Here is a 21,448-nt window from a genome sequence, read left to right on the forward strand (position 1 = left end):
AAATGTCCTGCCTCGTTCCCGCCCAAAATTCTACGGCTGAACAGTGTTCACCAAATACTCCGTGTCACAGTTAACCCCTTTCCCTCTGACATTCTCATTCATTCTCCCGTACATGCTGTCTACTCTTGCACTTCACAAGAAGCGAAGGGGTTAAACTAACCTAAAACCATGGAGGCACGGACTGGTCGGTGACAGGCGCCAACAGTAGGACCCTGAGACAAGTCTACACTGCTCAGTGTATCTCAATATGATGCAAGTATCTGGTGACATCAAGCTGCTCAGTATATTTAACGATGACACCCTGATCTTACACCAATCTGCCCAGTATTGTAACCATGGCGCCCTAACTCTGCTTACCTCAGTTTGCTTAGTCACGACACCCTTATCTGGTCACTTCAATCTGTTCAGTATTTCTAACCATAACACGCTGGTTTCCACTGTAATTTTAACATTGTCTTCCTTTCCACAGGTAATTTTTGTTTTCCTATTGCTCGGGACCGAGGTGTCTGTCTACCTTATGTTCCATCCTTATCTGACCAACAGCAGATTGTAAGTTCCAGAAAAATGTGAAGGTCATACCCATCATGCACTGTTCCCATAGGATGATGATAGGAAGGGGCCGAGGGAGTGGTGCACTCAGCAAGGTGAGGGCTTGGTGTAACGGGAGAGAAAGATGCAGGTGTCTGGCACCAGGCACTTTTCTCAACGACGACAGGACCTAATGGTGGGCACAGTCAAAATGTCGACACACACTGCTCGAGGTAATATTATCTCTGACATGAGTTTTGCTGAAGCTCATAAAATATGACAGTAGTTAGGGTTTTTCTTTGCTATCACATTCACGGTGAAGTACACAAATAAGTAATTTAGCTTCAGCTTTAATTTAATGGTGTGCACTTGTTTGTTCTGTTGAATTTTGATATCTAAAATCTCCCACAACTGACATAGCGCTGGAATAGCTTACATTGAAAGACATAATCTCTGGAGTATTCTCTTAAATCTGTCAATAATCGGGATACAGAAAATATGTAGGTAGGTGAGAAGTGGATACTGACAGCCAAAATATTTGCCACTTCTTGCTCTTTCTCTGTACGTCCAAAAATTGTTTGCCTGCCACAGAAAGCAAACCATTTGGTCTCCCTCCCCTTCTCCTCCCACATTGTTTCGCATGTCTTCAGAGAAAAAGCACAACCTTCGATGCCTGCTACTACTTCTGACCACGTGGTCAACGTCCATCATGGGCACCAGTCCTCAGGATCATGAGATCGTACCTGGCACCTTCCCCGAGGGCTTTGCATTCGGTGCTGCCACCGCCGCCTATCAGGTGGAAGGAGGATGGCAAGACGACGGTTAGTGACCTACATATTGTTCAAAGAATCAAACATTCTCTTACTTCCCTTCCATGTTTAAAGAAACCAGTTCCTGTCAGGGTGGTGTGGACACCAAACGGGTATCTAACACGACACCTGTCAGGCAACACCAACACCCGACACACTGCAACCACCGCCTGGCGCATCTGACAAAGACTACAAACACTGTCTCTGATGGAGCGAACCTTCTAGAAAAATGTGACTTAAATTTAATATAATTAATTGTCTCTGATCAGAAAACACGACAACCTGGCGGAATGTTTGTGGGTGCAGGTAAGGGCCCCAGTATATGGGATGTCTTCGTGCATGCTCCTGGTCACATCACCAACGGGCACACTGCCGACGTTGCCGACGACAGCTACCACAAGTTCAGAGAAGACGTGCAGATGCTGGTGAAGCTAGGGGTAGGCGTGGAGGTCTCCTGGTAAAGTATGGTTATCTAGTTTGAGATGTATTGTAACTGAACAGAGAGCTGAGGTTTGCACTTTAACCACTGAGCTACCAAGCTACAAATTATGTGCTTCAAGGTATGAAGATAAATAATAATAAGACACGTCTAGCAATGGCACTGACACTAACATGAATGTGACACTAAAGTGACACTGACACAGGTGCTGACTCTGACACTGAGGTAACGACTGGTGCACACAGGTAACACATTACCGCTTCTCCATCGCCTGGACACGTCTGATGCCCAACGGCACGTCAAGCTCAATCAACCAGCGAGGGATCGAGTACTACAATGACGTCATTAACGAGCTGCTGGCCCACAACATCCAGCCGTTTGTGACGTTGTATCACTGGGACCTGCCGCAGGCCCTGCAGGTGGAAGGCGGCTGGCTTAACTCAACCATCGTCAACCACTTCCGGGACTACGCCGACCTCTGCTTCCGGACGTTTGGCGACAGGGTAAATAATAACATTATAGTGTGCAGGGTAAGCAGAGGTAAACAGTAAATAACATGATAGTGTGCAGGGCAAGTAGAGGTAAATAGTAAACAACATTATCGTGTGCAGGGTAAGCAACGGTAAACAGTAAATAACATGATAGTGTGCAGGGTAAGAAGAGGTAAATAGTAAACAACATGATAGTGTGTAGTGTAAGCAAAAGTCAATAGTAAACAACATTATCGTGTGCAGGGTAAGCAAATGTAAATAGTAAATATCTGTAACTATCACTCAAGGCTAGATCGTTATTCTCTGTATTTTTCAGGTAAAAATGTGGATAACGTTTAATGAGCCGTTCATCTTTCTGTGGAACGGATACGTGGCTGGAACATTTGCTCCAGGTGTACAACAGAGCAACGCACTCTTTCTTGGCGCCAACATCATCATCAAGTCGCATGCTGCCGTCTACCATTTGTACGACACCCGGTATAGGGCTACCCAACAGGGTACGTCCACATAATACCCTATCAGGGTAAGTTATCCTTAATACGATACCCATCACTGGGCTACTCAACATAAACATGCCCGACAGGTAGGAGCAGTGCACCCAAGGCTGTGGAGGGGGCCCGGCCTTAGTCACTATTTTTGTTTTCCCCTGTAAACAAAAGCAAAAAGAAAAGGTGACATTTTCCTGTAGCAGGGGTGGGAACAGCTCCCCTCAGTGTTGTAGACCTACTGTGTAATGTTTGCTGCCTCTGCTGTTACTCAACGAAATGTAGATATTGCCTATCAAATTATAACTTGTAAACATGCTGTTATAAACTTGAAAATAATTACAAACGATTACAATTAACGATCAAAGCACGGGGACCGAAAAGGTCTGACGACCCCTCGCTCGGCGGCCATGAATGAACATCGTCCATGCAACAGCTAAGTCGTTAAAGCTGTCATTGTATTAATGAAAATACAGAGAATCGTCACATTAACGAGAAGATATTCAGTACAATGCGTAGTGTCTGATGTAACCTCCAGGTCAGGTGGGCATCACGCTGGACAGCGAGTGGTACGAGCCTAAAGACCGGAACAAATCGTCGGACGTCACTGCGCAGGCGCGCGCCATGTCCTTCCGGCTCGGGCTTTTCGCCAGCCCGCTGTTGACGGGAGACTACCCTGACGATGTCAAGACCGCGTTGCAGGTGAATGCGCAAAGGCTGGGAGTCACATCACCCCTACCTCCTTTCTCCCAAGAGGAGAAGAGGAGCATCACAGGTGAGCTGTCGGGATGTTAGTGTGTCTGCAAGTCCGATACACCCAATACTCGTGACTGGACACGACTGCTGCCACCCGGGCTTGATTGCATTTCTATAAATAATTATAGCCTTATATTCGGAGAACTAGCCCAGAGAACACGACACGTCTGTCTACAGGCAGCCTGGACTTCCTTGGACTCAACCACTACAACACTATGCTTGTGGCGGACACTAACTCTACCTCTACGTTTGGTATCGACTTGACAACAGATACAAGCTATCCCAGGTGAGTCGATGCACCTGTTGATGCATGTCTTAATAATGACTTTCTTCCAAGAGGAAGTCTATCAGTCAATAACTGTGGCGATGCATTGATAAATAAGAAATGCGCTCAACAACAATTAAGTAAAACAAATACACAGAAATATACAGAAAGCATTTTCAAACACGATTTGTTTCTATGTATATAAACATGTAATTATATATATGTGTGTGTAGTCTAGCTTATCGGACAGATACAGGTTCTGAGAACGACTACCAGCGTCTCATGGGATTCGGCTTGCGCAAGCTGCTGAACTACATCCGCACCACCTACAACAACCCTGTGGTGTACATCACTGAAAACGGCTACAAGGGCTGCGGCACGATGAAGGACGAGAAGCGCATTGAATACATTCGAGAATACAGCAACAATGTCTTGAAAGGTTTATACAATCAGTTTAATTGCGGATGTTTCTGACCAGACAGTCCGATTCGATTTATTTTATAGTTAAATTAAGATTACCCCGTAACCTTTGTCCACTTCCTCTCCTTCACTGGCTTACATTCCCAATCCCCACCCTTAAAGCCTCAGGTACCCGTTCAACAGATGGGTCAACTGGGGGAAGTATGCTGCGCCATACGGGTATTGAACCGCCTAGTTTGTGCACGAACCTTCATTGTAGGTCCATGAGTTTATGGGTCTACGGCCTCGGACTGCTTACCTCCATTGTAAAGTTAGAGGCAGAAGAAAATAAAATTTACTTGTAAAATGTTCTTGAATGATATCGGTACAACTCACCCTCTGATGGAGCAGCAGCTGTAGTTTCATAATTTAATTTTTTCATAAAAAGAGCCAACAGTTTGCAGCCATATTGTTTGTTTCTGTGCCTGCTAGCAATACGAGACGGATGTGACGTCAGAGGCTACTTCGTGTGGAGCCTGATGGACAACTTCGAGTGGACTTCCGGCTACACAGTCAGGTTTGGATTGTACTACGTGGATTTTCGGAAAGACTCCAGGCCTCGCTACCCCAGGTCTAGTGCCGACTTCTACTCGCTGCTAGTCAGGGAGAGAGGCTTCACCCCCGCCGTCATGGACTTCCGGGCATGTGAGGAAGTTAAGACGTGGTTGTTGCCCTTGCCTCTTTCCTACACCGTCACACATGCGCATAGCTCTGACTAGCTAGTTTCACAGCTAACCACTTACATTGCCGCCTGTTTGTTTACTCAGATCCTGCTGACCGGGACACCTTTCTGTACGACCATTTCCCGCGCAACTTCTCGTGGGGCGTGGCCACCTCGGCCTACCAGGTGGAGGGCGCGTGGAACGAGGACGGTAGGGTGGCTGTTGGTTAAAGCATCGGTTATCAATGTCACGTGATGTTAGTTAAAGGGTCTTAATTGGAGAAAGTTGTCAACCGCTTCATCTATCCAGTTTGTTTTTGTGTTTGTTTTTTTTACCACGACGACGTGTCTAACCGCTCGTCAACTGGTATCAGTTAAGAAATAATTAATGAATGAAGAGATGGACTGTCAAAGGAACTGTATTCTTATTTCCTAAAGACGAGGAAGCAGAATTTAAAGAAGCCATGTTCCTGTCGCTACAGACAAAGGCCCCAGCATCTGGGACACGTTTGTTCATCACGGTAACCACATCGCCAACAAGGACACGGGCGACGTGGCCTGCGACAGCTACCACCACATCGCTGACGACGTGCAGATGCTCAAAGAGCTAGGGGTGAGTATGTCATCGCCATGGTGTCGTCCTCCCTGAATCCACATTTCCCTGATGCTCAGTGAAGCCTTTCAAAAGAAATATTTAGCAGATCAAAGCGGCTCGTAGGACACCCAGTATCTGAATAGTTACTTGCATTGGGTCTGGAGTTAAACCCTCCCACCGCCGGCTGTTTTTCTTGGGTAAAGTTAGGTCGTATTCACGAGGATATCACATCGCCATCATATCGCCACAGGTGCAGCACTACCGCTTCTCCATCGCCTGGAGCCGCATCCTGCCAGACGGCACACCCGAGTCTCTAAACACCTTAGGGGTTAAATACTACAACGACCTCATCGACGCTTTGGTGGCCAACAACATCCAGCCCATGGTCACCCTGCATCACTGGGACCTGCCGCAAGCCCTGCAGGACCGTGGCGGCTGGAGAGATGACGCCATCATCGACCACTTCAACGACTACGCTCGTGTCTGCTTTGAACAGTTTGGAGACAGGGTGAGTCCCACAGACAAATCTCGTGTGTGAGCCGTTGTATTTAATCCAGATAACACGCAATGAGAAACACAAAGCTACAAACACATCCCATCTTAAACAGCAAGGCACACGCTTGTATAATCAGGCTAGGAACAGCAGTGTTGTCCATAGGAATGGGAATCCCATGGGAAACGTCCCATGGGATGGGATGGGATGGGACAGCACTCATTTGTATTTCCCATGGTAGTCGATACTTGATATTGTAAAATAAATTTACTGTTATTTCATTCATCAAGGATTTAAATCTTTCCTCTGAATCATCTATTGTATGTGAAGTAGCAGGAATTATAGAACAAAAGCCAAAAAGTGGTTTTCAGTGTTGTCCATAGGATTGTTAATACCATGGGAATCCCATGGGAAACGTCCCGTGGGATGGGACAGGCATAAATTGCCATGGGATGGGATGGGATGGGATAGAAAATATGTCCCATGGACAACCCTGAGGAACAGTATACATCGCATAGAAACAGCTTCGCCACAAGCTTGTACAATAAAACTATGGACAACACAAACTGCCCAGTCACCTGCGAGGGATGAACATCCATCACTACATAAAAAGACAACCGTGTCTCTCGGTTATCGAGATAAAGGCAAAATAACTGTACACAGTGGAGGAGAAGGTCGTGCGACAGATCACAAGGGAGATGACATTTGTTCTCAGGTGAAACTGTGGATTACATTCAACGAACCCTTCGAAGTTTCCTGGTCTGGTCACGGAAACGGCCAATCCGCACCTGGCATCCACGACCCCGGGGTGGGCGTGTACACAGTGGCCCACAACATCATCCGCTCCCACGCCAAGGCCTTCCACACCTACGACACCCACTTCCGCCACGTCTACAAGGGTTTGTACATCCGACTACCAGAGGGAATCATCATCCACTTCATCCAGCGATTCGTTTCCCTTTTCCTTTCTTGTCATTTTTTAGCATTTAAGACTTAATCAGTGTTGATTAGTCAAAGACAGTGAAACGTTTTTTTCATGTCACGTGCTTCAAATCATTTTTACAGACAAAACAAACAAGAAATGAACTGATTAATAATAATCTCAAATTGTTTCCGCAAGCTGTGGCAGAACTCGGCTAACAACAACCAGCAGGAAAGCAACAGGTCCACTACGAATATTATTTTGAAAAAATAAACCATTTGAAATATCTGTATCAAAGGATCATACTGAAAGTCTTACCACGTGATCTACCCAATTAATGTCAGCGGTCACTAACCACTCCTTGTCACCATGACAACGCAGGAAAGGTCGGCATCACGCTGAACATCGACTGGAAGGAGCCGATGACGACGAGTGAAGAGGACGAGTTGGCGGCGGAGCGCGCCATGATGTTCAAGCTGGGGTGGTTCGGCAACCCCATCTACGGCGACGGCGACTACCCCGAGGTGATGAAGCGCGTGGTGGCCGAGAAAAGTCAGCGACAGGGACTGACCACCTCGCGCCTGCCCACCTTCACCGCGGCGGAGAAGAGACTGAACAGAGGTTGCACGCGCTTTTTCTGCCATTCTCTTCACACTTCCTAACTTTAGTTAGTTAATAAACTGTGATCGCAGTACTTCCGGTGTAGGTGTGTGGAACGCTGCATGTACCGACCCCACTATAAAAAAGTATTTTTAAACGGGAAAGAATAAGTCATGCAGTTATGCAATCCTAAGTCAAAAAATCTGGTAATCATGCAGTTATTAATAATAATACATAAGTGAAAAAAATGGTACTCCTTATTCACAATTATTTTATTTCCTTAAAGTTGTGAAGTTTCTAAATATTTTGTTTAGTGCCGGTGCTTATTCAAGTTAAATCCTGGCATGTAATTACTGATCATTGAGAAGTTTGATCATCTTGTGAATACCTAGCGCAGGGAGTCTGTAGAAAAGATTGCCTTGGCCCTGAAAACATCATTCTCACCTAAAAGTTCTAATCTTTCAGGTGCCTACGACTTTCTGGGTATCAATCACTACACCACCCACCTGACCAGCAACAAACAAAAGCCCAGCTTGAACGCCAGTTATGACAATGACCAGGACATCGACACCCATGTCGACCCCTGCTGGCCAGGGTGAGTAGCACACTCTTTGATGGTAAACCAGAGCCTTAGACTCACCTTCACAGTGGAGAATAGAATGATGTCCAAACCTGGGACTAGAAAAACCTCCATGTTGACCACAATGATCTTTCTACGACTATAGAAAAATCTTAGACCAGAATGACCTTTGTGACTAGATAAACATCAATTCCATAGACACACCTGAGGAACCTTTGTATCTAACGCTAGAAAACCGTTTGACCTTTGACTTGGTTCAGTGTCGGCAATGCCTGGCTGTGGGTTAACCCTTGGGGTCTGCGAAACGTCCTGCGCTGGGTGCGAGATCGTTGGGGAAATCCTCCTGTCTACATCACCGAGAACGGCCGGCCAGACATCGAGGGTCCTCATGACATCGACCGCATCTACTACCATCGTAACTACACCAACGAGCTCCTGAAAGGTTTGCTGACATTCTTTAGTCCAGGGGTGGGCAAAGTTTTCTGTTTGCGGGCCGGTCTCACAATTCCAAGCTATGCGGCGGGTCGGTAAAATACCAAAACACCAGGCCAGGTGACCACACAACAAACCTAGTGATAATGGAATGAACAAATAATTACATAATGGCCTTCACTTACCGAATATATTGTGTGATGTAAAGCTGTCTGAATTCTCTCACAATAAAACTTAAAACCAGCCTTTCCTGTAAAGGCAGCCGTCCCCGATGTTCTCTAACGACCCCATCAGACATGTCAGCCGTGTTATTTGTTATTTTTGTACTTTGTCTGTGTAAAAGTGTTACGGATGGCCGATTTCTACGGCTGATGCACTTGATAAATTAAATCTCAATCAAATTAATGCCCTCGTCATTCTCCCTAAAGAAATCGGAGCATGGAATAACATGCAAATCTTTCAGATGTGGTCTTTATTTTAGAAACATTCCTTACCGCATATATTTTTCTTTGAAGATTTTCAATTCTGATCACATATCTCATTTTAAATACATCCTTCCACAGCTATAAAGCTGGATGGATGTGATGTTCGTGGATACACTGCCTGGTCCCTGATGGACAACTTCGAGTGGACATCTGGGTACTCCGAAAGGTTTGGCCTGTATGCTGTGGACTTCAACAACCCCAACCGTACCCGCAGCCCCAGAGAATCAGTCACTTTCTTCAGGGAGCTTATTCAAGAGAATGGTTTTGTCAAAAGCTGAACATTATCAGCTTGTGGTCTATAGCATGAACATTTTTTCCAATAAAAATGTGTTTAAGACAACAATGTGGCTACTAATTAATTTTCATCAAAACTGAAAATCAATTCGTGGTAGTATTTTTGCCTGACTTTTTTTCTAGTCACAGTTTGTATTACATATCTGACATGCATGTTTGAAATCAAAAATGCTTTTTCTAAAATAACTTTATTTTATGCACTGATAAAAAAAAAAAAATGGCACAAGTGGATGCATTGCAATATTTTACAGTAACACAGTTTTTATTAGAGTATATACATGCATAACAATGACTTTCTTCCATCGATTCTGTATTCCACAGTCTACAAGACAGTCTTCTCATCATTCTAACATCACTCCAATAGCTGAGGAGTGGGAGCAAGTTCACTCCTCTAGTTAGCTTCTCCAACTGATTTAGAATAACAGAATTTTCACTGTTTATAGAGGTCTGTCGAAGTGCCTCGCAGTCAGGTAACCATCCTTCATATCATCACACTAGCGATTTCTATTCATCCTGCTTTTGATTCTGGTCCTTATTTGACCGAGAGTTCCTGCTGACTGGCTGGCTGTTTTCATCTACCTGATCATCAGTATTACCATCTTCATTATCCTCATGTTTTTCATCCTCATCACTGTTTTCTCCTATGAAAAAACGAAAAATTTAAGGTGTACAGTATATAACTAAAATGTTTTAATTTTGTCTTTTTACCAAAATAACACCCTCCTGAAATTATAAAATTAAAGTTAAAATGACAATTTCCAATAAATATCAACTTTCCTCAAGTTAAGAAATACATGAATTTCCACTAGTTAACTATGGTTGTGCTGTTCTCAAATGTTAGTCATAAAGTGAAAGAGGGGGAGTGGGTTGTTTTACACAAAGTGAGTAACTAAGGCTATTTCATGGCAAAGCAGCCAGCTATATAAAAAACGAAAACTGCCACATGCAGAGAAAGAACACCGTGCCTGAGACAAGATCTGAACTCAGGACAGCCAATCCTCAATGTATTGGTGACAGAAGGCGCTAACCATTGCGCTGCTAGTCGTAAATAAAGTCAGTGAAACAACCCCTAGGAGTAATTATAAAGTGAACAATTAAAAAATACAAGTACACTGTACTTAAAATGTTTACCTGATGGTTTGTTGTCCTTTCTTGCCTTCTTGCTTTTCAATTTTTCTTTTTTCTTTAACCTAAAAAAATACAAGTTGTGATTAATTTCATTAGACATTACAAGAAGTAATCACTGCCTTCCTACTTTGATTTAAATGTAATCATAATCACAATTGCAAACATCACCACAAACATAATTACAAATTACAGTAATTACAATTAGAAAATTTTAAGGCTCAACTTTTACTAAGGGAGGGAACTAATGGTTTGACCTGCAGGAGGGGAGGAGTACATGCAGTGCAAGTTACCCCGTTCGTTATATTTCACTGCTTCCATCTAGCCTTTTACCCTCCTGCTGTTCATCATGTTCCATAAACTGCTTCTATCTACCCTATTATCCCTTCTGCAGGTCGAACCAATGTTTCCAGTGGGATGGTGGAAATTCGGCCTCTAAAATGAGAGATGGGAGACTATAATAAAGCTAATGGGTCAGAACACTTTAAAATCATCAGAAAAAAAAAATGGTTCAGCGTTTTTGAATTTTCATTCAGATATATTATTCTAAATTCATTAAAGAAACTTTCACAAATCTTCCTATCCATTGTAGAGAACACCTAAAACTGCAAGTGTCGCGGGAAATGATGTGTAAAGTTCGGGGGTGTCTAACAATGGGAACTTTTGGAATACCTTCAAGACCTAATGATGAACTGTAAGAACTTAAAGTATTAAATATATAAAACTGATTTGACTCTTCTTGCAGTATCTTAAGTGGAAGAATATCTATAATGTTTACCATAGAGCACCAACCTAATTTTTATCTAAATGTGACTTTTGCAGAAGTGACAATGTTGGAAATCAAAACAAGGTCATTTCTAATGCACACTGCTAAACAATATTTAACCTATGGTTGTCCAGCATATGGAAGTGACTTGGGAAATTTATCAGGAAAGCAGATAGCCAAGTGGTTAGAGCATGGTATGGTAGGTCAATACCCATGTGGTACTGTGACTTACCTCTCTTAAATCAGCTGCCACAAATGAGTACCTGACTCTACAGAGGGTTGCTTTACTTTAAAATATTTTTCCCTTTTATCCCTCCATCTGACTTAATAAAAATGATGGCATGGGTAGACAATTACATACCACTCTCTACCTCCTCTCTGTGTTTACCCCTCCTCTTATCTTTTTCATACACACATTGTCTTACCTGCCCTACTTCTAAATAGCATATAATCAAACCAACATACTCTCCTTCCAAACCCAATAATAGCACAAGCTACATAGGGCAGGAAAAGACAATAAATTTACCTTTTGGCTCTTTTCTTGGCAGTCCTCTCTTCTGCTGCCTTCTTATTCTCCTCAACTTTGATATGGTATTTCTCATCTTTATCCATCTTGTCATTCTAGGAAAGAATACAAGAATAAATTTAGCCCATTATTAAACATTTTGACAACATAACAGTTATATTTAGGTGATTGGAGATTTGTTTTCCAAAAATAGTGATAGAGATTAATTAAGCATCTCATTTTAAAGCAGATGAAATAACGAGAGGGAATTCTCAAACACACAGGGAGGGAAAAACCACCACACCCCACTTTCCAAAAATGTAGTATGCATGCCATGCACATGGTGTCTATGATAAAACAAAAGTTATTTCTTCAGTTCTCTGTGTGATTACAAATAAATGATTGCAGATTAACAAGTAGAACATCAAAAGATTTGTCAAAATGGAAAGAAAGGAAATACGCTCTGGTGATATGCACACCTGTTCTGCAGTAAATTTCTGACGAGCATATTCACGTCGTCGAACACCCCTGTAAACGTGAAAATCTCCACTTCCAGCACCAGCACTTGATCCTAAAATTATTGTTATCAGATTGATAAATGCAAAAAGTCTACAATGAGAGCAATCCATAACCAATTTTAAAGTTTTGTAAATACCAAAAACTTTAAATAGTAACGGATACAGCAAAATGTATTATTACAAAATTATTTTTGTTATGATGAGGTAGAGAAACAATGACATCAATAACACAGGACATTATGGAATGAATTTGTTTGGTTTTATCTTCTACTTTTTACGCCTCACAGTAATTTGCTTGAAAGTATTTATAAGAATAAAATAAATATTTGTTTTATAAATGATTGTAAAAACATACCCCATACATTTCTGATGAATTCTGGAGGCTCTTTCATTTTAGCTCCTTTAGACTTTTCTGGAATAAACACGGGCTTTACCTGAAATCAATATTCCAAAACAGAGAGAGAGAAAAGAATTAGCGGCAGAAATCAACCTGGGTGAAGGCAGTTATTCCGGATACTACTACATGGAAAAAAAAAACACTTACAGGAGCGGCCATTAATTTTTCTAATCGCATTCGTTGCAGATCAGCTGGTGTTTTCGCAACAGCAACTGAACCAGTCGACGCTTTCTCTTTCGTCGCCATTTTCGAGCCCCAAAGTAAACGATTCCAGAACGGTTGTATTTTAACGTAAATAGTGGAGGCCGGACCGTTTAAGGACATAATATTTGAGGAACATAACTTGGGGATAAAGCTAATAAAAAAAACAAACAAACAAAAAGTGAAAAGCATACAACTTTTGTAAATTGTATATATTTATATGAGTCACGTCTTAGTCTTCTAAACGTAATCCTCATAAGCTAATATTTAAATGTTATCCTAAGTAGACAGCTATAAGCTGTTCTTCTATGACATTTTTATGATTCTTTCAGTAATTTCGTTATTCGTCTCTGAATTTTCGCTGTTGTTACACTATTATTACTGATTGACTTTTCAAGCATTGATACCTATGGACGGCTGTTAACCAAGGTTAAAAGAAAGCCGTACACAAGTTTAGAAAAGCATCCTTGACAGATTTTTCTGGTATCATGCCACTAAGCCGGTTTCCCGTGGTCGTCACTTTCTGAACATATGAGCTTTCAATATCAGTTCATTGTCAAATATAAAGCTTCACGTCACTTCCTTAAATATATTAAATTCATCCTTAATTTGCCTCCGTAAGGGAGTAAGATACGATTTTTCTGTGTGAAAGTTGTGTGAGTAAGAATAAGAAAGGGAGGGAACTAAAACGTTCCTATGAACTTAAAACCTTACTACCTCCCTTTGCAGATGACCCGAACTTTGTACTATATTAAAAAAAGAGAAGAGACTAAGAGAGGACAAACCGTGTTTAGTGCGAGGAACATGTGAACAGACTGTGTAATGCACGTGTGTGAAATACAGGACAAAGAAATGCCCTTGTTGTGTCGTACAGGGAATAAACTGTCTTTGGTGCGAGGAGACAGTGCGACACACATGGGCTATGCGATGTGACGTGCAGGGAACAGACGGCTATGCGATGTGACGTGCAGGGGAACAGACTGTAATTAGTGTGACCCAGGGACAAACAGTATTTGGTGTGGTGACATACAAAGGACAGGCTTTTCTGTCTCTTTCACACACACACACAAAGAAAGAGAAGGAGTAGATAATAGATGTCGAATGATGAGTCACACAGATTTGCTAAATCCTAGAATATTTGTCCTATCTGTGTTTTTAGCATTTGTTCTGATAATATTTGTGAGTACAGGTATAGATGTATTTGTGTTTGTGTTGAAAGTATTTGTGCATATAGAAATCAAACAAGACATTTTACACTATAGCTACTGTCTCATCAACCTATCTCGTTACAGAGCTTTAGTGCGATAAGGTGAAATCAATGGAAATCTGATGGCATTGAAAATGTGCACATAACTCAATCATTATCTTTCATGTTTTACCTTTATAGTTAAAACAGTATTTGCTTCTTTTTAAAGTTTTAGCTGAGACAGTTCCACAGGACATACGCGTGTCCAACTAGCGGGGTAACTAAACCAAACGTCTGCTCTTGTATCATCTTGGCGGATCTTTCAGCTGTATCTATGTATTTACATTCATTCATGTATTTACCTCCATCTCTCAATGAATACAGCCTCAGTTCAAGAAAATCACTAATGTGCTGGTCCTGCTGTTTGCTTGCCGAATGTTCTGGTCAATAAAACACCAGCTTTAAGTGTTCACACCCTGCACTGCCCAGTTTTTGAACTAGATGTATAGGTTTCTGCTGCAGGACCGAGCTACTGAAACTGTTTACTGAGCATTCAGCAAGCATGTAAGCACAGAAACTCAATAAATGCACCACATTCCTGAGACAAAGTGCGTGCTAACATCATCAATGTGGGTGGCTACATTTCAACGGTTCCATCTTTAGCCAGGCAACAGTGCAGTCGTGGTGTTAAACAAAAGGTATCTGCAACAACTTGTATTCGATCTTTACATTTGTTTCCTAGTGTTTTAGTCGTGTAGATTATCTCCTTGCGATGTGAATGTGTTTGTCAGAATCAGCAAGCATAGCAAACTAAAGTTATAACGGCTGTAGAACACTTGTTACAGATGCACAGTCCACTTAGTCACCACTGCTACCCTCCCCGCAACAATCATCATCATTAAAAAATACTGACACTTTGTGTTAACTGCACCGGACATCTGCAAATAAACACAAATGATGTGGATTGTATTGGAAAAAAAGAAAAAGAAAAAATATTTGCCCACGCATGCACCCACTACCACACACCAGCCAGCCAGCCAGCCAGCCAGCCAGAGCACGAGGAGGACGTAGAAGTTTCCAAAGAGGTATTTAGATTGCACTGCGCCCTCGTCTATGATCGTGGCTGTGTATTTGGTGTAAGTACAGGTGAACTTGATATCCCCGGGAGCGACATCTTCCTGCCTTCACAAATAAATCGACAAATATGAAAACGAAGAAGGAATAAATAAAAAAATGGAGAAACACTCCAAGGACAGAAAGTGACAAAGCACGCTGCATCCAGGGTATTTTATTTCAACAAAAATAACCCGCCATTTCCTTTAGCACAATTCTGTTCCAACACGTTTTCTTCTCTCGTGGTTACCATGGTTTCTTCGTTTCAGCACGCAGGGACACTCCAACCAAGAACTCTGAGAAGCGATGGAGCTGCCAGCTGTGTCATGGCTGTTGTTGTTGATTCTGGAAGGGAAAGTGCTTCCACCTTGAGATGATTTCGCGTTGTGGGGGATGGGTATAGTGTCATGGATGACCTCAGCTTTGGTCTAGTTACAAACTTGTATTACTGGACTGCTGGCAGACGATTTCTTCCAGTTAACTACTAAAACGAGACATGAGACTATAAAGCTTCCGGTTTATTCACATTTCAGATTAACTACTAAAACGAGGCTGGTGTATACAAAGCTTCCGGTTTAGTCACATTCTTTGTTTAGGCTCGCCGAGACTAACAGGGGAGAACTTCGCAAGAGGCTAAGCGTTGGTCTCGGTAGCCATCCACCTATACACATCCATGGTCTTGTATTTGTTGTCCGAGGGTCAATCACGTGATCAGGCCTGGAAACATGGCGCGTCTTCCTGTTGTGCGCAGCTCCACTGAAGGAAGTGATAGTAGAGACCAGACGGGCACGTCACTCTCGAGACCACGCCCCTCGTACATATGTAGTAGGCGGTGCAGTCTGTCCAATCGGGAAACTGGTAATAGGTCACGTGAGAGGGGCAGAGACTGGAAAGGTCACCTGTAGAAACACAAAAGTAGTGTTCATTCTATTTATTAGTTAATTTATTAATTGTAAAGTAAAATTAATTTGAAATATTAATTGATATTTATTGTCTTAGTAACCAGCAGTACACGTGGTTGCCAGACTTGGAGAGAAGCATCGAGAAGGTTGGTGTCGCAGCATCAGACGTTGATTGTAAAATAACTGTCGTGTGCAAACTGATTTGTGGCAAGACACAGCGAGCACCCACAGACCTGTCGCGCAGTAAATATTTTTCTCAGGGGGTCGAATCTCTGCCAGGGCAAACTTAAAAAGTGCATCTTGATGTTTTGTCAGCTGCCGTGAAATTTCACTGTGAAATGCTTGCCAAGCCATCAATTTGAAGGGTTTCTTTTTAATTTAAAACTCAGCAGCTGAGACTTAATACTTTTATTATTTTTTCTTTACGATCAGCTTTCTTTCTTTCTCTCTCTCTCACACATGCACGCGCGAGAAAGAACCTCCTAGCATCAAGAAGTCTGTCAGTGTCTCAATTTACTTTGTTCTTGTTATTCCTCGAGGAGCATAGGGACGAGGGCAACAATGTATCAATAGAACAGATAAATTATATTTGCAGAGGCAAAGAAATGTCAGCAGATTATTGCTTTAAACTTGTTTAAAGTCCTTACATTTATTTAACTGGTTTATAGCTGAGCTGATTAGTAGCATGCTGTTTATAAGCAAATAAGTTACTATACATGAACAGTCTTATGAGTAAAAAAGGCTTTCTTCTCGCAGACTTTGACCCCTCACCCCCCTCATCACACCCGGGAAGAAAGGGGTGGACGACAGCAGCCGACAGACCTTGTATGAGGCAGCACACGATGGTGAACGAGTCACATACAGACAGACAGTGTCGGCCTCTGTCAGATGAGCTTGGCTTTCATCGCCTTGGCTTTCATCGAGCAGCTCACAGAGGAGTGAGACTGATGGATATCAGCTCAGCCACATGACAATAAACAGTCCACATAATTCCAGCACTACAAAAGCTCTTAAAAGCTGATTGGATGTTGCCACATGCATCAAATTAACTAAGATACCCTCACGCTCGAGCGTACACCCGGGGAACGTGCATGTGTCACACACTCAGCAACAGCAGATGTGCGGGTGAGACTTACATCCAGTGCACGGCGAGATCTGGGTTTGTGGGGCGGGTGGCACCACACACCCGGCGTTGTCCGGCCAGTCACACAGGTGAAGGGTGGGGTTAAAGTTGAGTCCCGAGGGGCAGTGCATGGTGTACTGCTGCCCATAGACGCAACCCAAGAACTGGGTGCAGGAAGTCGGGTGCGGGTAGAAGCCCAGATCCTGGGTACCACAGCTGAAGGCGGCAGATGCTGACGGAGTCACTCGTAATAGGCAGCCTGCACAGAACATGCACAAATAAACACAAAAAAGGAACGAACTAACGAACAAACACATTCAGTATAGAAAGAGCGAACAAAGTCACAAATGAACGAAAGAAAGAATGAAAGGATAGAAATTTTGTCCAAATGTTTGTTTTCTTTTACACTTTCGGTGGCAGATAAGAGGAACTGAGAGCTCCTACCAGTGCCTCCTCCCCCACCACATCGTGGTGTACATACTTGTGGACATCCTACACAAGACTGACAGCTTCATCTCGAGAACTGCATCGCCAGGAGTAACAAGGTGAGCCTCGGGTGACCCTCGGTGGGCAGCGTGCACAATTCAATGATTTTAGTCACAGTCCGCTGAGCTTTTCATGGACCCACATCGTCTCATGACCAGCAACATGGACACAGCGGCAACATCTCAGATAGACAGTGCAAACAGTCACACAAGACAGGTAAACACACCTACAAAGGTTCGCAGACGGGAAAATCGCAAACAAACAAAGCAAACAGCGCAGACCATCTGCTCCATGCACGACAACGAGAGAAGTCTTTTGGAAAAGCTGTTCAAGATTAGTTAAATGGTAAACTCTTTACACAAAAACAAACTTTAACGGATAGTTTTGTGAGTAGGAGTTTTATCCACGGCTGACCGAGCATCGGGTTGCGTGCCTCAGGAAATCACGAGAAAGAAAAAGCTAATGAATGGGAAGGATGAACAAACCATTAGTACACACGTGGATATGAACAGTTCTCCACTACCTATACGGGGATATAGATTTGATATATAAATGTGTGTGTATTATAGTAATATTTGATATGTGTTAGTAATATCACCCTTGTTGTATTAACGAAAAAAAAAAGATGGAAAGAAAAAGCCGTAGAAGTGAAGGAGCTGAACTCACCCAGCAAGACCAAGACAAAAGGGAGTCTGCCAGTCGCCATTGGAAGTCCACAGGTGTGTGAGCGGTGTGCTCGTCTCACTGCCAGCAGGGTGTCTGGGACAGAGCGGGTGGGTCGACACCCTGAAATCTCTACCTCGCCTCTATCTACCCCGCCTCTATCTACCCCGCCTCTACCTACCGCGCATCTATCTACCCGGCCTCTAATCTACCCGCCTCTATCTACCCGCCTCTATCTACCCGCCTGTATCTACCCCGCCTCTTCCGGGTCTCGGAGCTCGGGCGGCGACTCGAACACTCAGCCGCCTGCACGAGGCCACAAACCGCCGGCGCCCACAGACTAGCACCGCCATGGATAAACAGTAGCTCACCCGGAACGCACGAACGAGTGCACATAAGCTACAGCATCTAAAGAAAGCTTATAAACTGAGTGCAAATACCCAGAGGGACTTCCACGAGCGAGGTGCAAATAAACATCCACACTGAGATGCTCATAAACGAAGAAGTGCCACAGTAAGGTCACGGGGTCATGGGATCAGTGATATGGACTTCAATACTTGCCTTTAACATCTCAGTTTAGGTGGACAGTTTTGTAATGTTATTATCGCTCCATTGAATGAACATTTAATGAACTTTTGATTCTTGAGCAGAAGGCGTGTGGGTGTCGGAATACCCAGGTGTGCATTAGGATTCGCTGATTTCATAAAAACACAGTATTATGTGCATTGACATCAGTCAGCCCCTCCTACTCGGTGCAGGTGGTCAGGTGTGTCCCACGGGTGCTGAATACTTTCCTGGATGAAGTGCAACAAGAGGGAGAGCAAATATCTCACACAAAATGAAATCCTTCACTTGGAATTCATGTTAGACATCATATTGTTCGCCTTTTCTGTAATTCAAACAAGAGCCTTTTAGCAAACAGGATACTTGAGAATATTTGAGATATTTCAAAACGGTTAACCTTATCCCCGCCTACTGCACACTTTCGTGTTAAATCGGTTTTAAAATAAAATAATAAATAATTGATCAGATAGGGAGACAAATGATACAGAAATCGAAAAATGGGGCAGACGATGTCGATGTGTAATATGTAATCAGAAAGCTGTCGACATGTAATCAGGTACAGGTATAGTCGACAGGTGCTAAAATAAAAAGGTGATCACGTGTCAACTAGCTAGCAAGCAATGCACGAGGGCGAGGACCTGGTGGAAGGACAATGGGACACTTGTAGAGACATCTGGGTTCAACATGTGTCACTGTCATCGAGCGAGGACATGTCCAGACACAACTGTAGCTGCTAACACAAATACCACAGCTTCTGATGACGATGACGACGATGATGATGACGAGCAAGCAAGACAAACTGTCAGTGAGCAGGTGTCGCCGTCAGACCCGGGTACTAAGAAAACAAGGTGTGAGTACGTGGGGGTCACTAAGGTGACGAGTGTCGGTGATGTCATCAGACTCACCCCTCACCCCATGCACGTCACGTGCCGTGGACCTGTGTGCCGCGCGTGCTCTTGTCGACATTCCGCGGATCACGTGGTAGAGACGTAGGACGTGACAAGGAGAATTGCTGGCCCCTCGCCTTTCTCTCAGATCTCAGCTCGCAGCCAATCAGTTTGTTCCTTTCTGTCTAATGAACTCTGTCGCCCTGTTGTGATGATGCGCGGTGTCACAGGTCGCGACAGGGTCTTTCTTTCGTGGTCACGTGATCCAAGAGAACTGAACATTTTACAAACACGAAATGGTTGAATGGGGTGGAGTACGGGTGGGGTGGGTGTTGCAAGGACGACAGCCTCATAAAAATAGAGACGAGCATGACCACCCAGCCAGCCAGCCAGCCAGCCAATATTGCAAATTTGTCAACGATGGCTGCGACGGTCCAAAAATCCCTCCACTGCTAGAAGGGCTTCACTTTTTTCCCAAACAAAATGAGGTCTTGGAAATGCATTCTGAGTTTGCCAAAAGAAATAATCGAACTCACGAAATTAAATCTGCGAATCAGCGAGGAGGTGATGGAGGAATAAAGCCTCGGAAAGACATCAGTCACGGAGGTTCCCAGAACGAGTTTGGAAACTTGCACAATCACACAATCACAATCACACAATCACACAATCACGGTCTTTCTATGAAAATAAGGTCTACTGTCAAATAGCAGTTCCCTTCTGACTCGCCATTGGTAGTCTCCTCCTTGGTCCTTCATTCACGATTCCTTCTCTAAGGCAGCATAATATCTTTGTAACGATGATTCCTCCCTCTGTCTCTCCTCCTCTCTCTCCCTTTTTCGATTCTCTCTTGGCCTTGCGACTACCTTCTGTTTCTCCCTCACTATAAAGACAGGGTGAGAATGAGTTACCAAGGCAACGGCTGCATGGTGAGGAGCAAGGGTGGCACGGACATTGAGAAGAATGAGAAAGCCGGAGTTCGTCCCTCCGTCGCTCTCAAAGCCACGAGAAGGATTACATGTTATAAGGCTAAGGCCAGGCAATAAAGTCTGAAGGCGGAAATGGAAGAGTAGTGAGGTGTACACCCTGCATCAGATGTCCTGCTGCTCCACACTGCGACCATTCTCACAGTTCTACTGATGTTCACAGTTCGTCAGGTGTAAAGTTCGTTGTGTACAGAGTACGACATGTCACGTGACACACACCTAGCAAACCTCTGGCACCTGTAAACACCTAGGGCAAGCTATCAACGTGAAATAGACATAAACAATTTGTAAACATCAAGCAGAGGCACTCAGTCTGTACATGTCTATCTGTACTGAGGTCCGACTGTGTGGTTTCCAGAAAACTCGGAGCACGACAAGCATGGCGCCAACATGTTGTCCTGTCGTGTGTAAGCAGCAGACGAGAGCTGTGATATCGATGTTGTTCCATGTAATCGAAACCCGTTACCAGCCACTCAGGACGACGGAGATGGGGCAGACACCAACATTGTCCAAATCGACAACCGCCATCAAGCGCGTGCGCACCAGCGCGCGCCTCCATCTGGTGTCATGGAGAGTCTTGCAGTAGGCTCCATCTTCTCTCCATCCTCTCCCTACCTCGTTTATTGTCCTTCCCTGCGTTTGTGCTGGTCGCTTCCATTTATTTTATTTTCTCTGTTTATTTCTTCCGCTGAGCTCAGCTCACGCGCTGGCGACTTCCACACCGACACAGTCCGG

At 43.7% G+C, this 21,448-nt stretch overlaps 3 protein-coding genes across 4 annotated transcripts; 1 reads left to right on the plus strand and 2 right to left on the minus strand.

The window, feature by feature from the left end:
- The first annotated feature begins 604 nt into the window (after nt 1–604).
- Nucleotides 605–9,343, plus strand: LOC112561813 (lactase-phlorizin hydrolase-like). The gene is made up of 17 exons (XM_025234558.1): nt 605–761; nt 1,179–1,349; nt 1,644–1,774; nt 2,022–2,279; nt 2,584–2,764; nt 3,291–3,527; nt 3,686–3,794; nt 4,007–4,212; nt 4,665–4,877; nt 5,000–5,104; nt 5,376–5,506; nt 5,739–5,996; nt 6,697–6,880; nt 7,285–7,524; nt 7,969–8,098; nt 8,344–8,525; nt 9,079–9,343. Exons 1-17 carry the CDS (start codon nt 674–676, stop codon nt 9,276–9,278), a joined length of 3,024 nt encoding a protein of 1,007 aa, XP_025090343.1. The 5' UTR covers nt 605–673; the 3' UTR covers nt 9,279–9,343.
- A 120-nt stretch (nt 9,344–9,463) lies between these two features.
- LOC112561815 (PRKR-interacting protein 1 homolog) lies at nt 9,464–12,876 on the minus strand. Its single transcript, XM_025234560.1, has 6 exons — nt 12,753–12,876; nt 12,564–12,642; nt 12,170–12,261; nt 11,712–11,806; nt 10,426–10,484; nt 9,464–9,935 (listed from the first exon to the last, which is right to left on the minus strand). Exons 1-6 carry the CDS (start codon nt 12,849–12,851, stop codon nt 9,799–9,801), a joined length of 561 nt encoding a protein of 186 aa, XP_025090345.1. The 5' UTR covers nt 12,852–12,876; the 3' UTR covers nt 9,464–9,798.
- A 2,782-nt stretch (nt 12,877–15,658) lies between these two features.
- Nucleotides 15,659–19,850, minus strand: LOC112561816 (peritrophin-1-like). Of its 2 annotated transcripts, none has more exons than XM_025234561.1 (3): nt 19,749–19,850; nt 17,144–17,389; nt 15,659–16,004 (listed from the first exon to the last, which is right to left on the minus strand). In XM_025234561.1, the coding sequence occupies exons 1-3, from the start codon at nt 19,807–19,809 to the stop codon at nt 15,817–15,819; spliced, it is 495 nt and encodes a 164-aa protein (XP_025090346.1). In that variant the 5' UTR covers nt 19,810–19,850; the 3' UTR covers nt 15,659–15,816. The 2 variants fall into 2 exon arrangements, with proteins under 2 accessions (XP_025090346.1, XP_025090347.1); XM_025234562.1 differs by lacking the exon at nt 19,749–19,850 and adding an exon at nt 18,283–18,468.
- Nucleotides 19,851–21,448: the final 1,598 nt, after the last annotated feature.

This window comes from Pomacea canaliculata, linkage group LG4 (assembly GCF_003073045.1).
Source record: "Pomacea canaliculata isolate SZHN2017 linkage group LG4, ASM307304v1, whole genome shotgun sequence".
Classification (NCBI taxonomy): Eukaryota; Metazoa; Mollusca; class Gastropoda; order Architaenioglossa; family Ampullariidae; genus Pomacea; species Pomacea canaliculata.

What these genes read in the sequence shown, in the direction of transcription:
- LOC112561813 (XM_025234558.1), top strand. Translation starts at nt 674, where the DNA reads ATGCAGGTGTCTGGCACCAGGCACTTTTCTCAACGACGACAGGACCTA. An exon ending in CTTCCGCCACGTCTACAAGG is followed by an intron (nt 6,881 to 7,284) that starts GTTTGTACATCC and finishes ATGACAACGCAG; the next exon opens with GAAAGGTCGGCATCACGCTG. An exon ending in GTCGACCCCTGCTGGCCAGG is followed by an intron (nt 8,099 to 8,343) that starts GTGAGTAGCACA and finishes GACTTGGTTCAG; the next exon opens with TGTCGGCAATGCCTGGCTGT.
- LOC112561815 (XM_025234560.1), bottom strand. Translation starts at nt 12,851, where the DNA reads ATGGCGACGAAAGAGAAAGCGTCGACTGGTTCAGTTGCTGTTGCGAAA. An exon ending in AAAAATTAATGGCCGCTCCT is followed by an intron (nt 12,643 to 12,752) that starts GTAAGTGTTTTT and finishes TATTGATTTCAG; the next exon opens with GTAAAGCCCGTGTTTATTCC. An exon ending in GCCAAGAAAAGAGCCAAAAG is followed by an intron (nt 10,485 to 11,711) that starts GTAAATTTATTG and finishes GTATTTTTTTAG; the next exon opens with GTTAAAGAAAAAAGAAAAAT.
- LOC112561816 (XM_025234561.1), bottom strand. Translation starts at nt 19,809, where the DNA reads ATGTCGACAAGAGCACGCGCGGCACACAGGTCCACGGCACGTGACGTG. An exon ending in TGACGTGCATGGGGTGAGGG is followed by an intron (nt 17,390 to 19,748) that starts GTGAGTCTGATG and finishes TGTTCTGTGCAG; the next exon opens with GCTGCCTATTACGAGTGACT. An exon ending in GATCTCGCCGTGCACTGGAT is followed by an intron (nt 16,005 to 17,143) that starts GTAAGTCTCACC and finishes GTGTTTCTACAG; the next exon opens with GTGACCTTTCCAGTCTCTGC.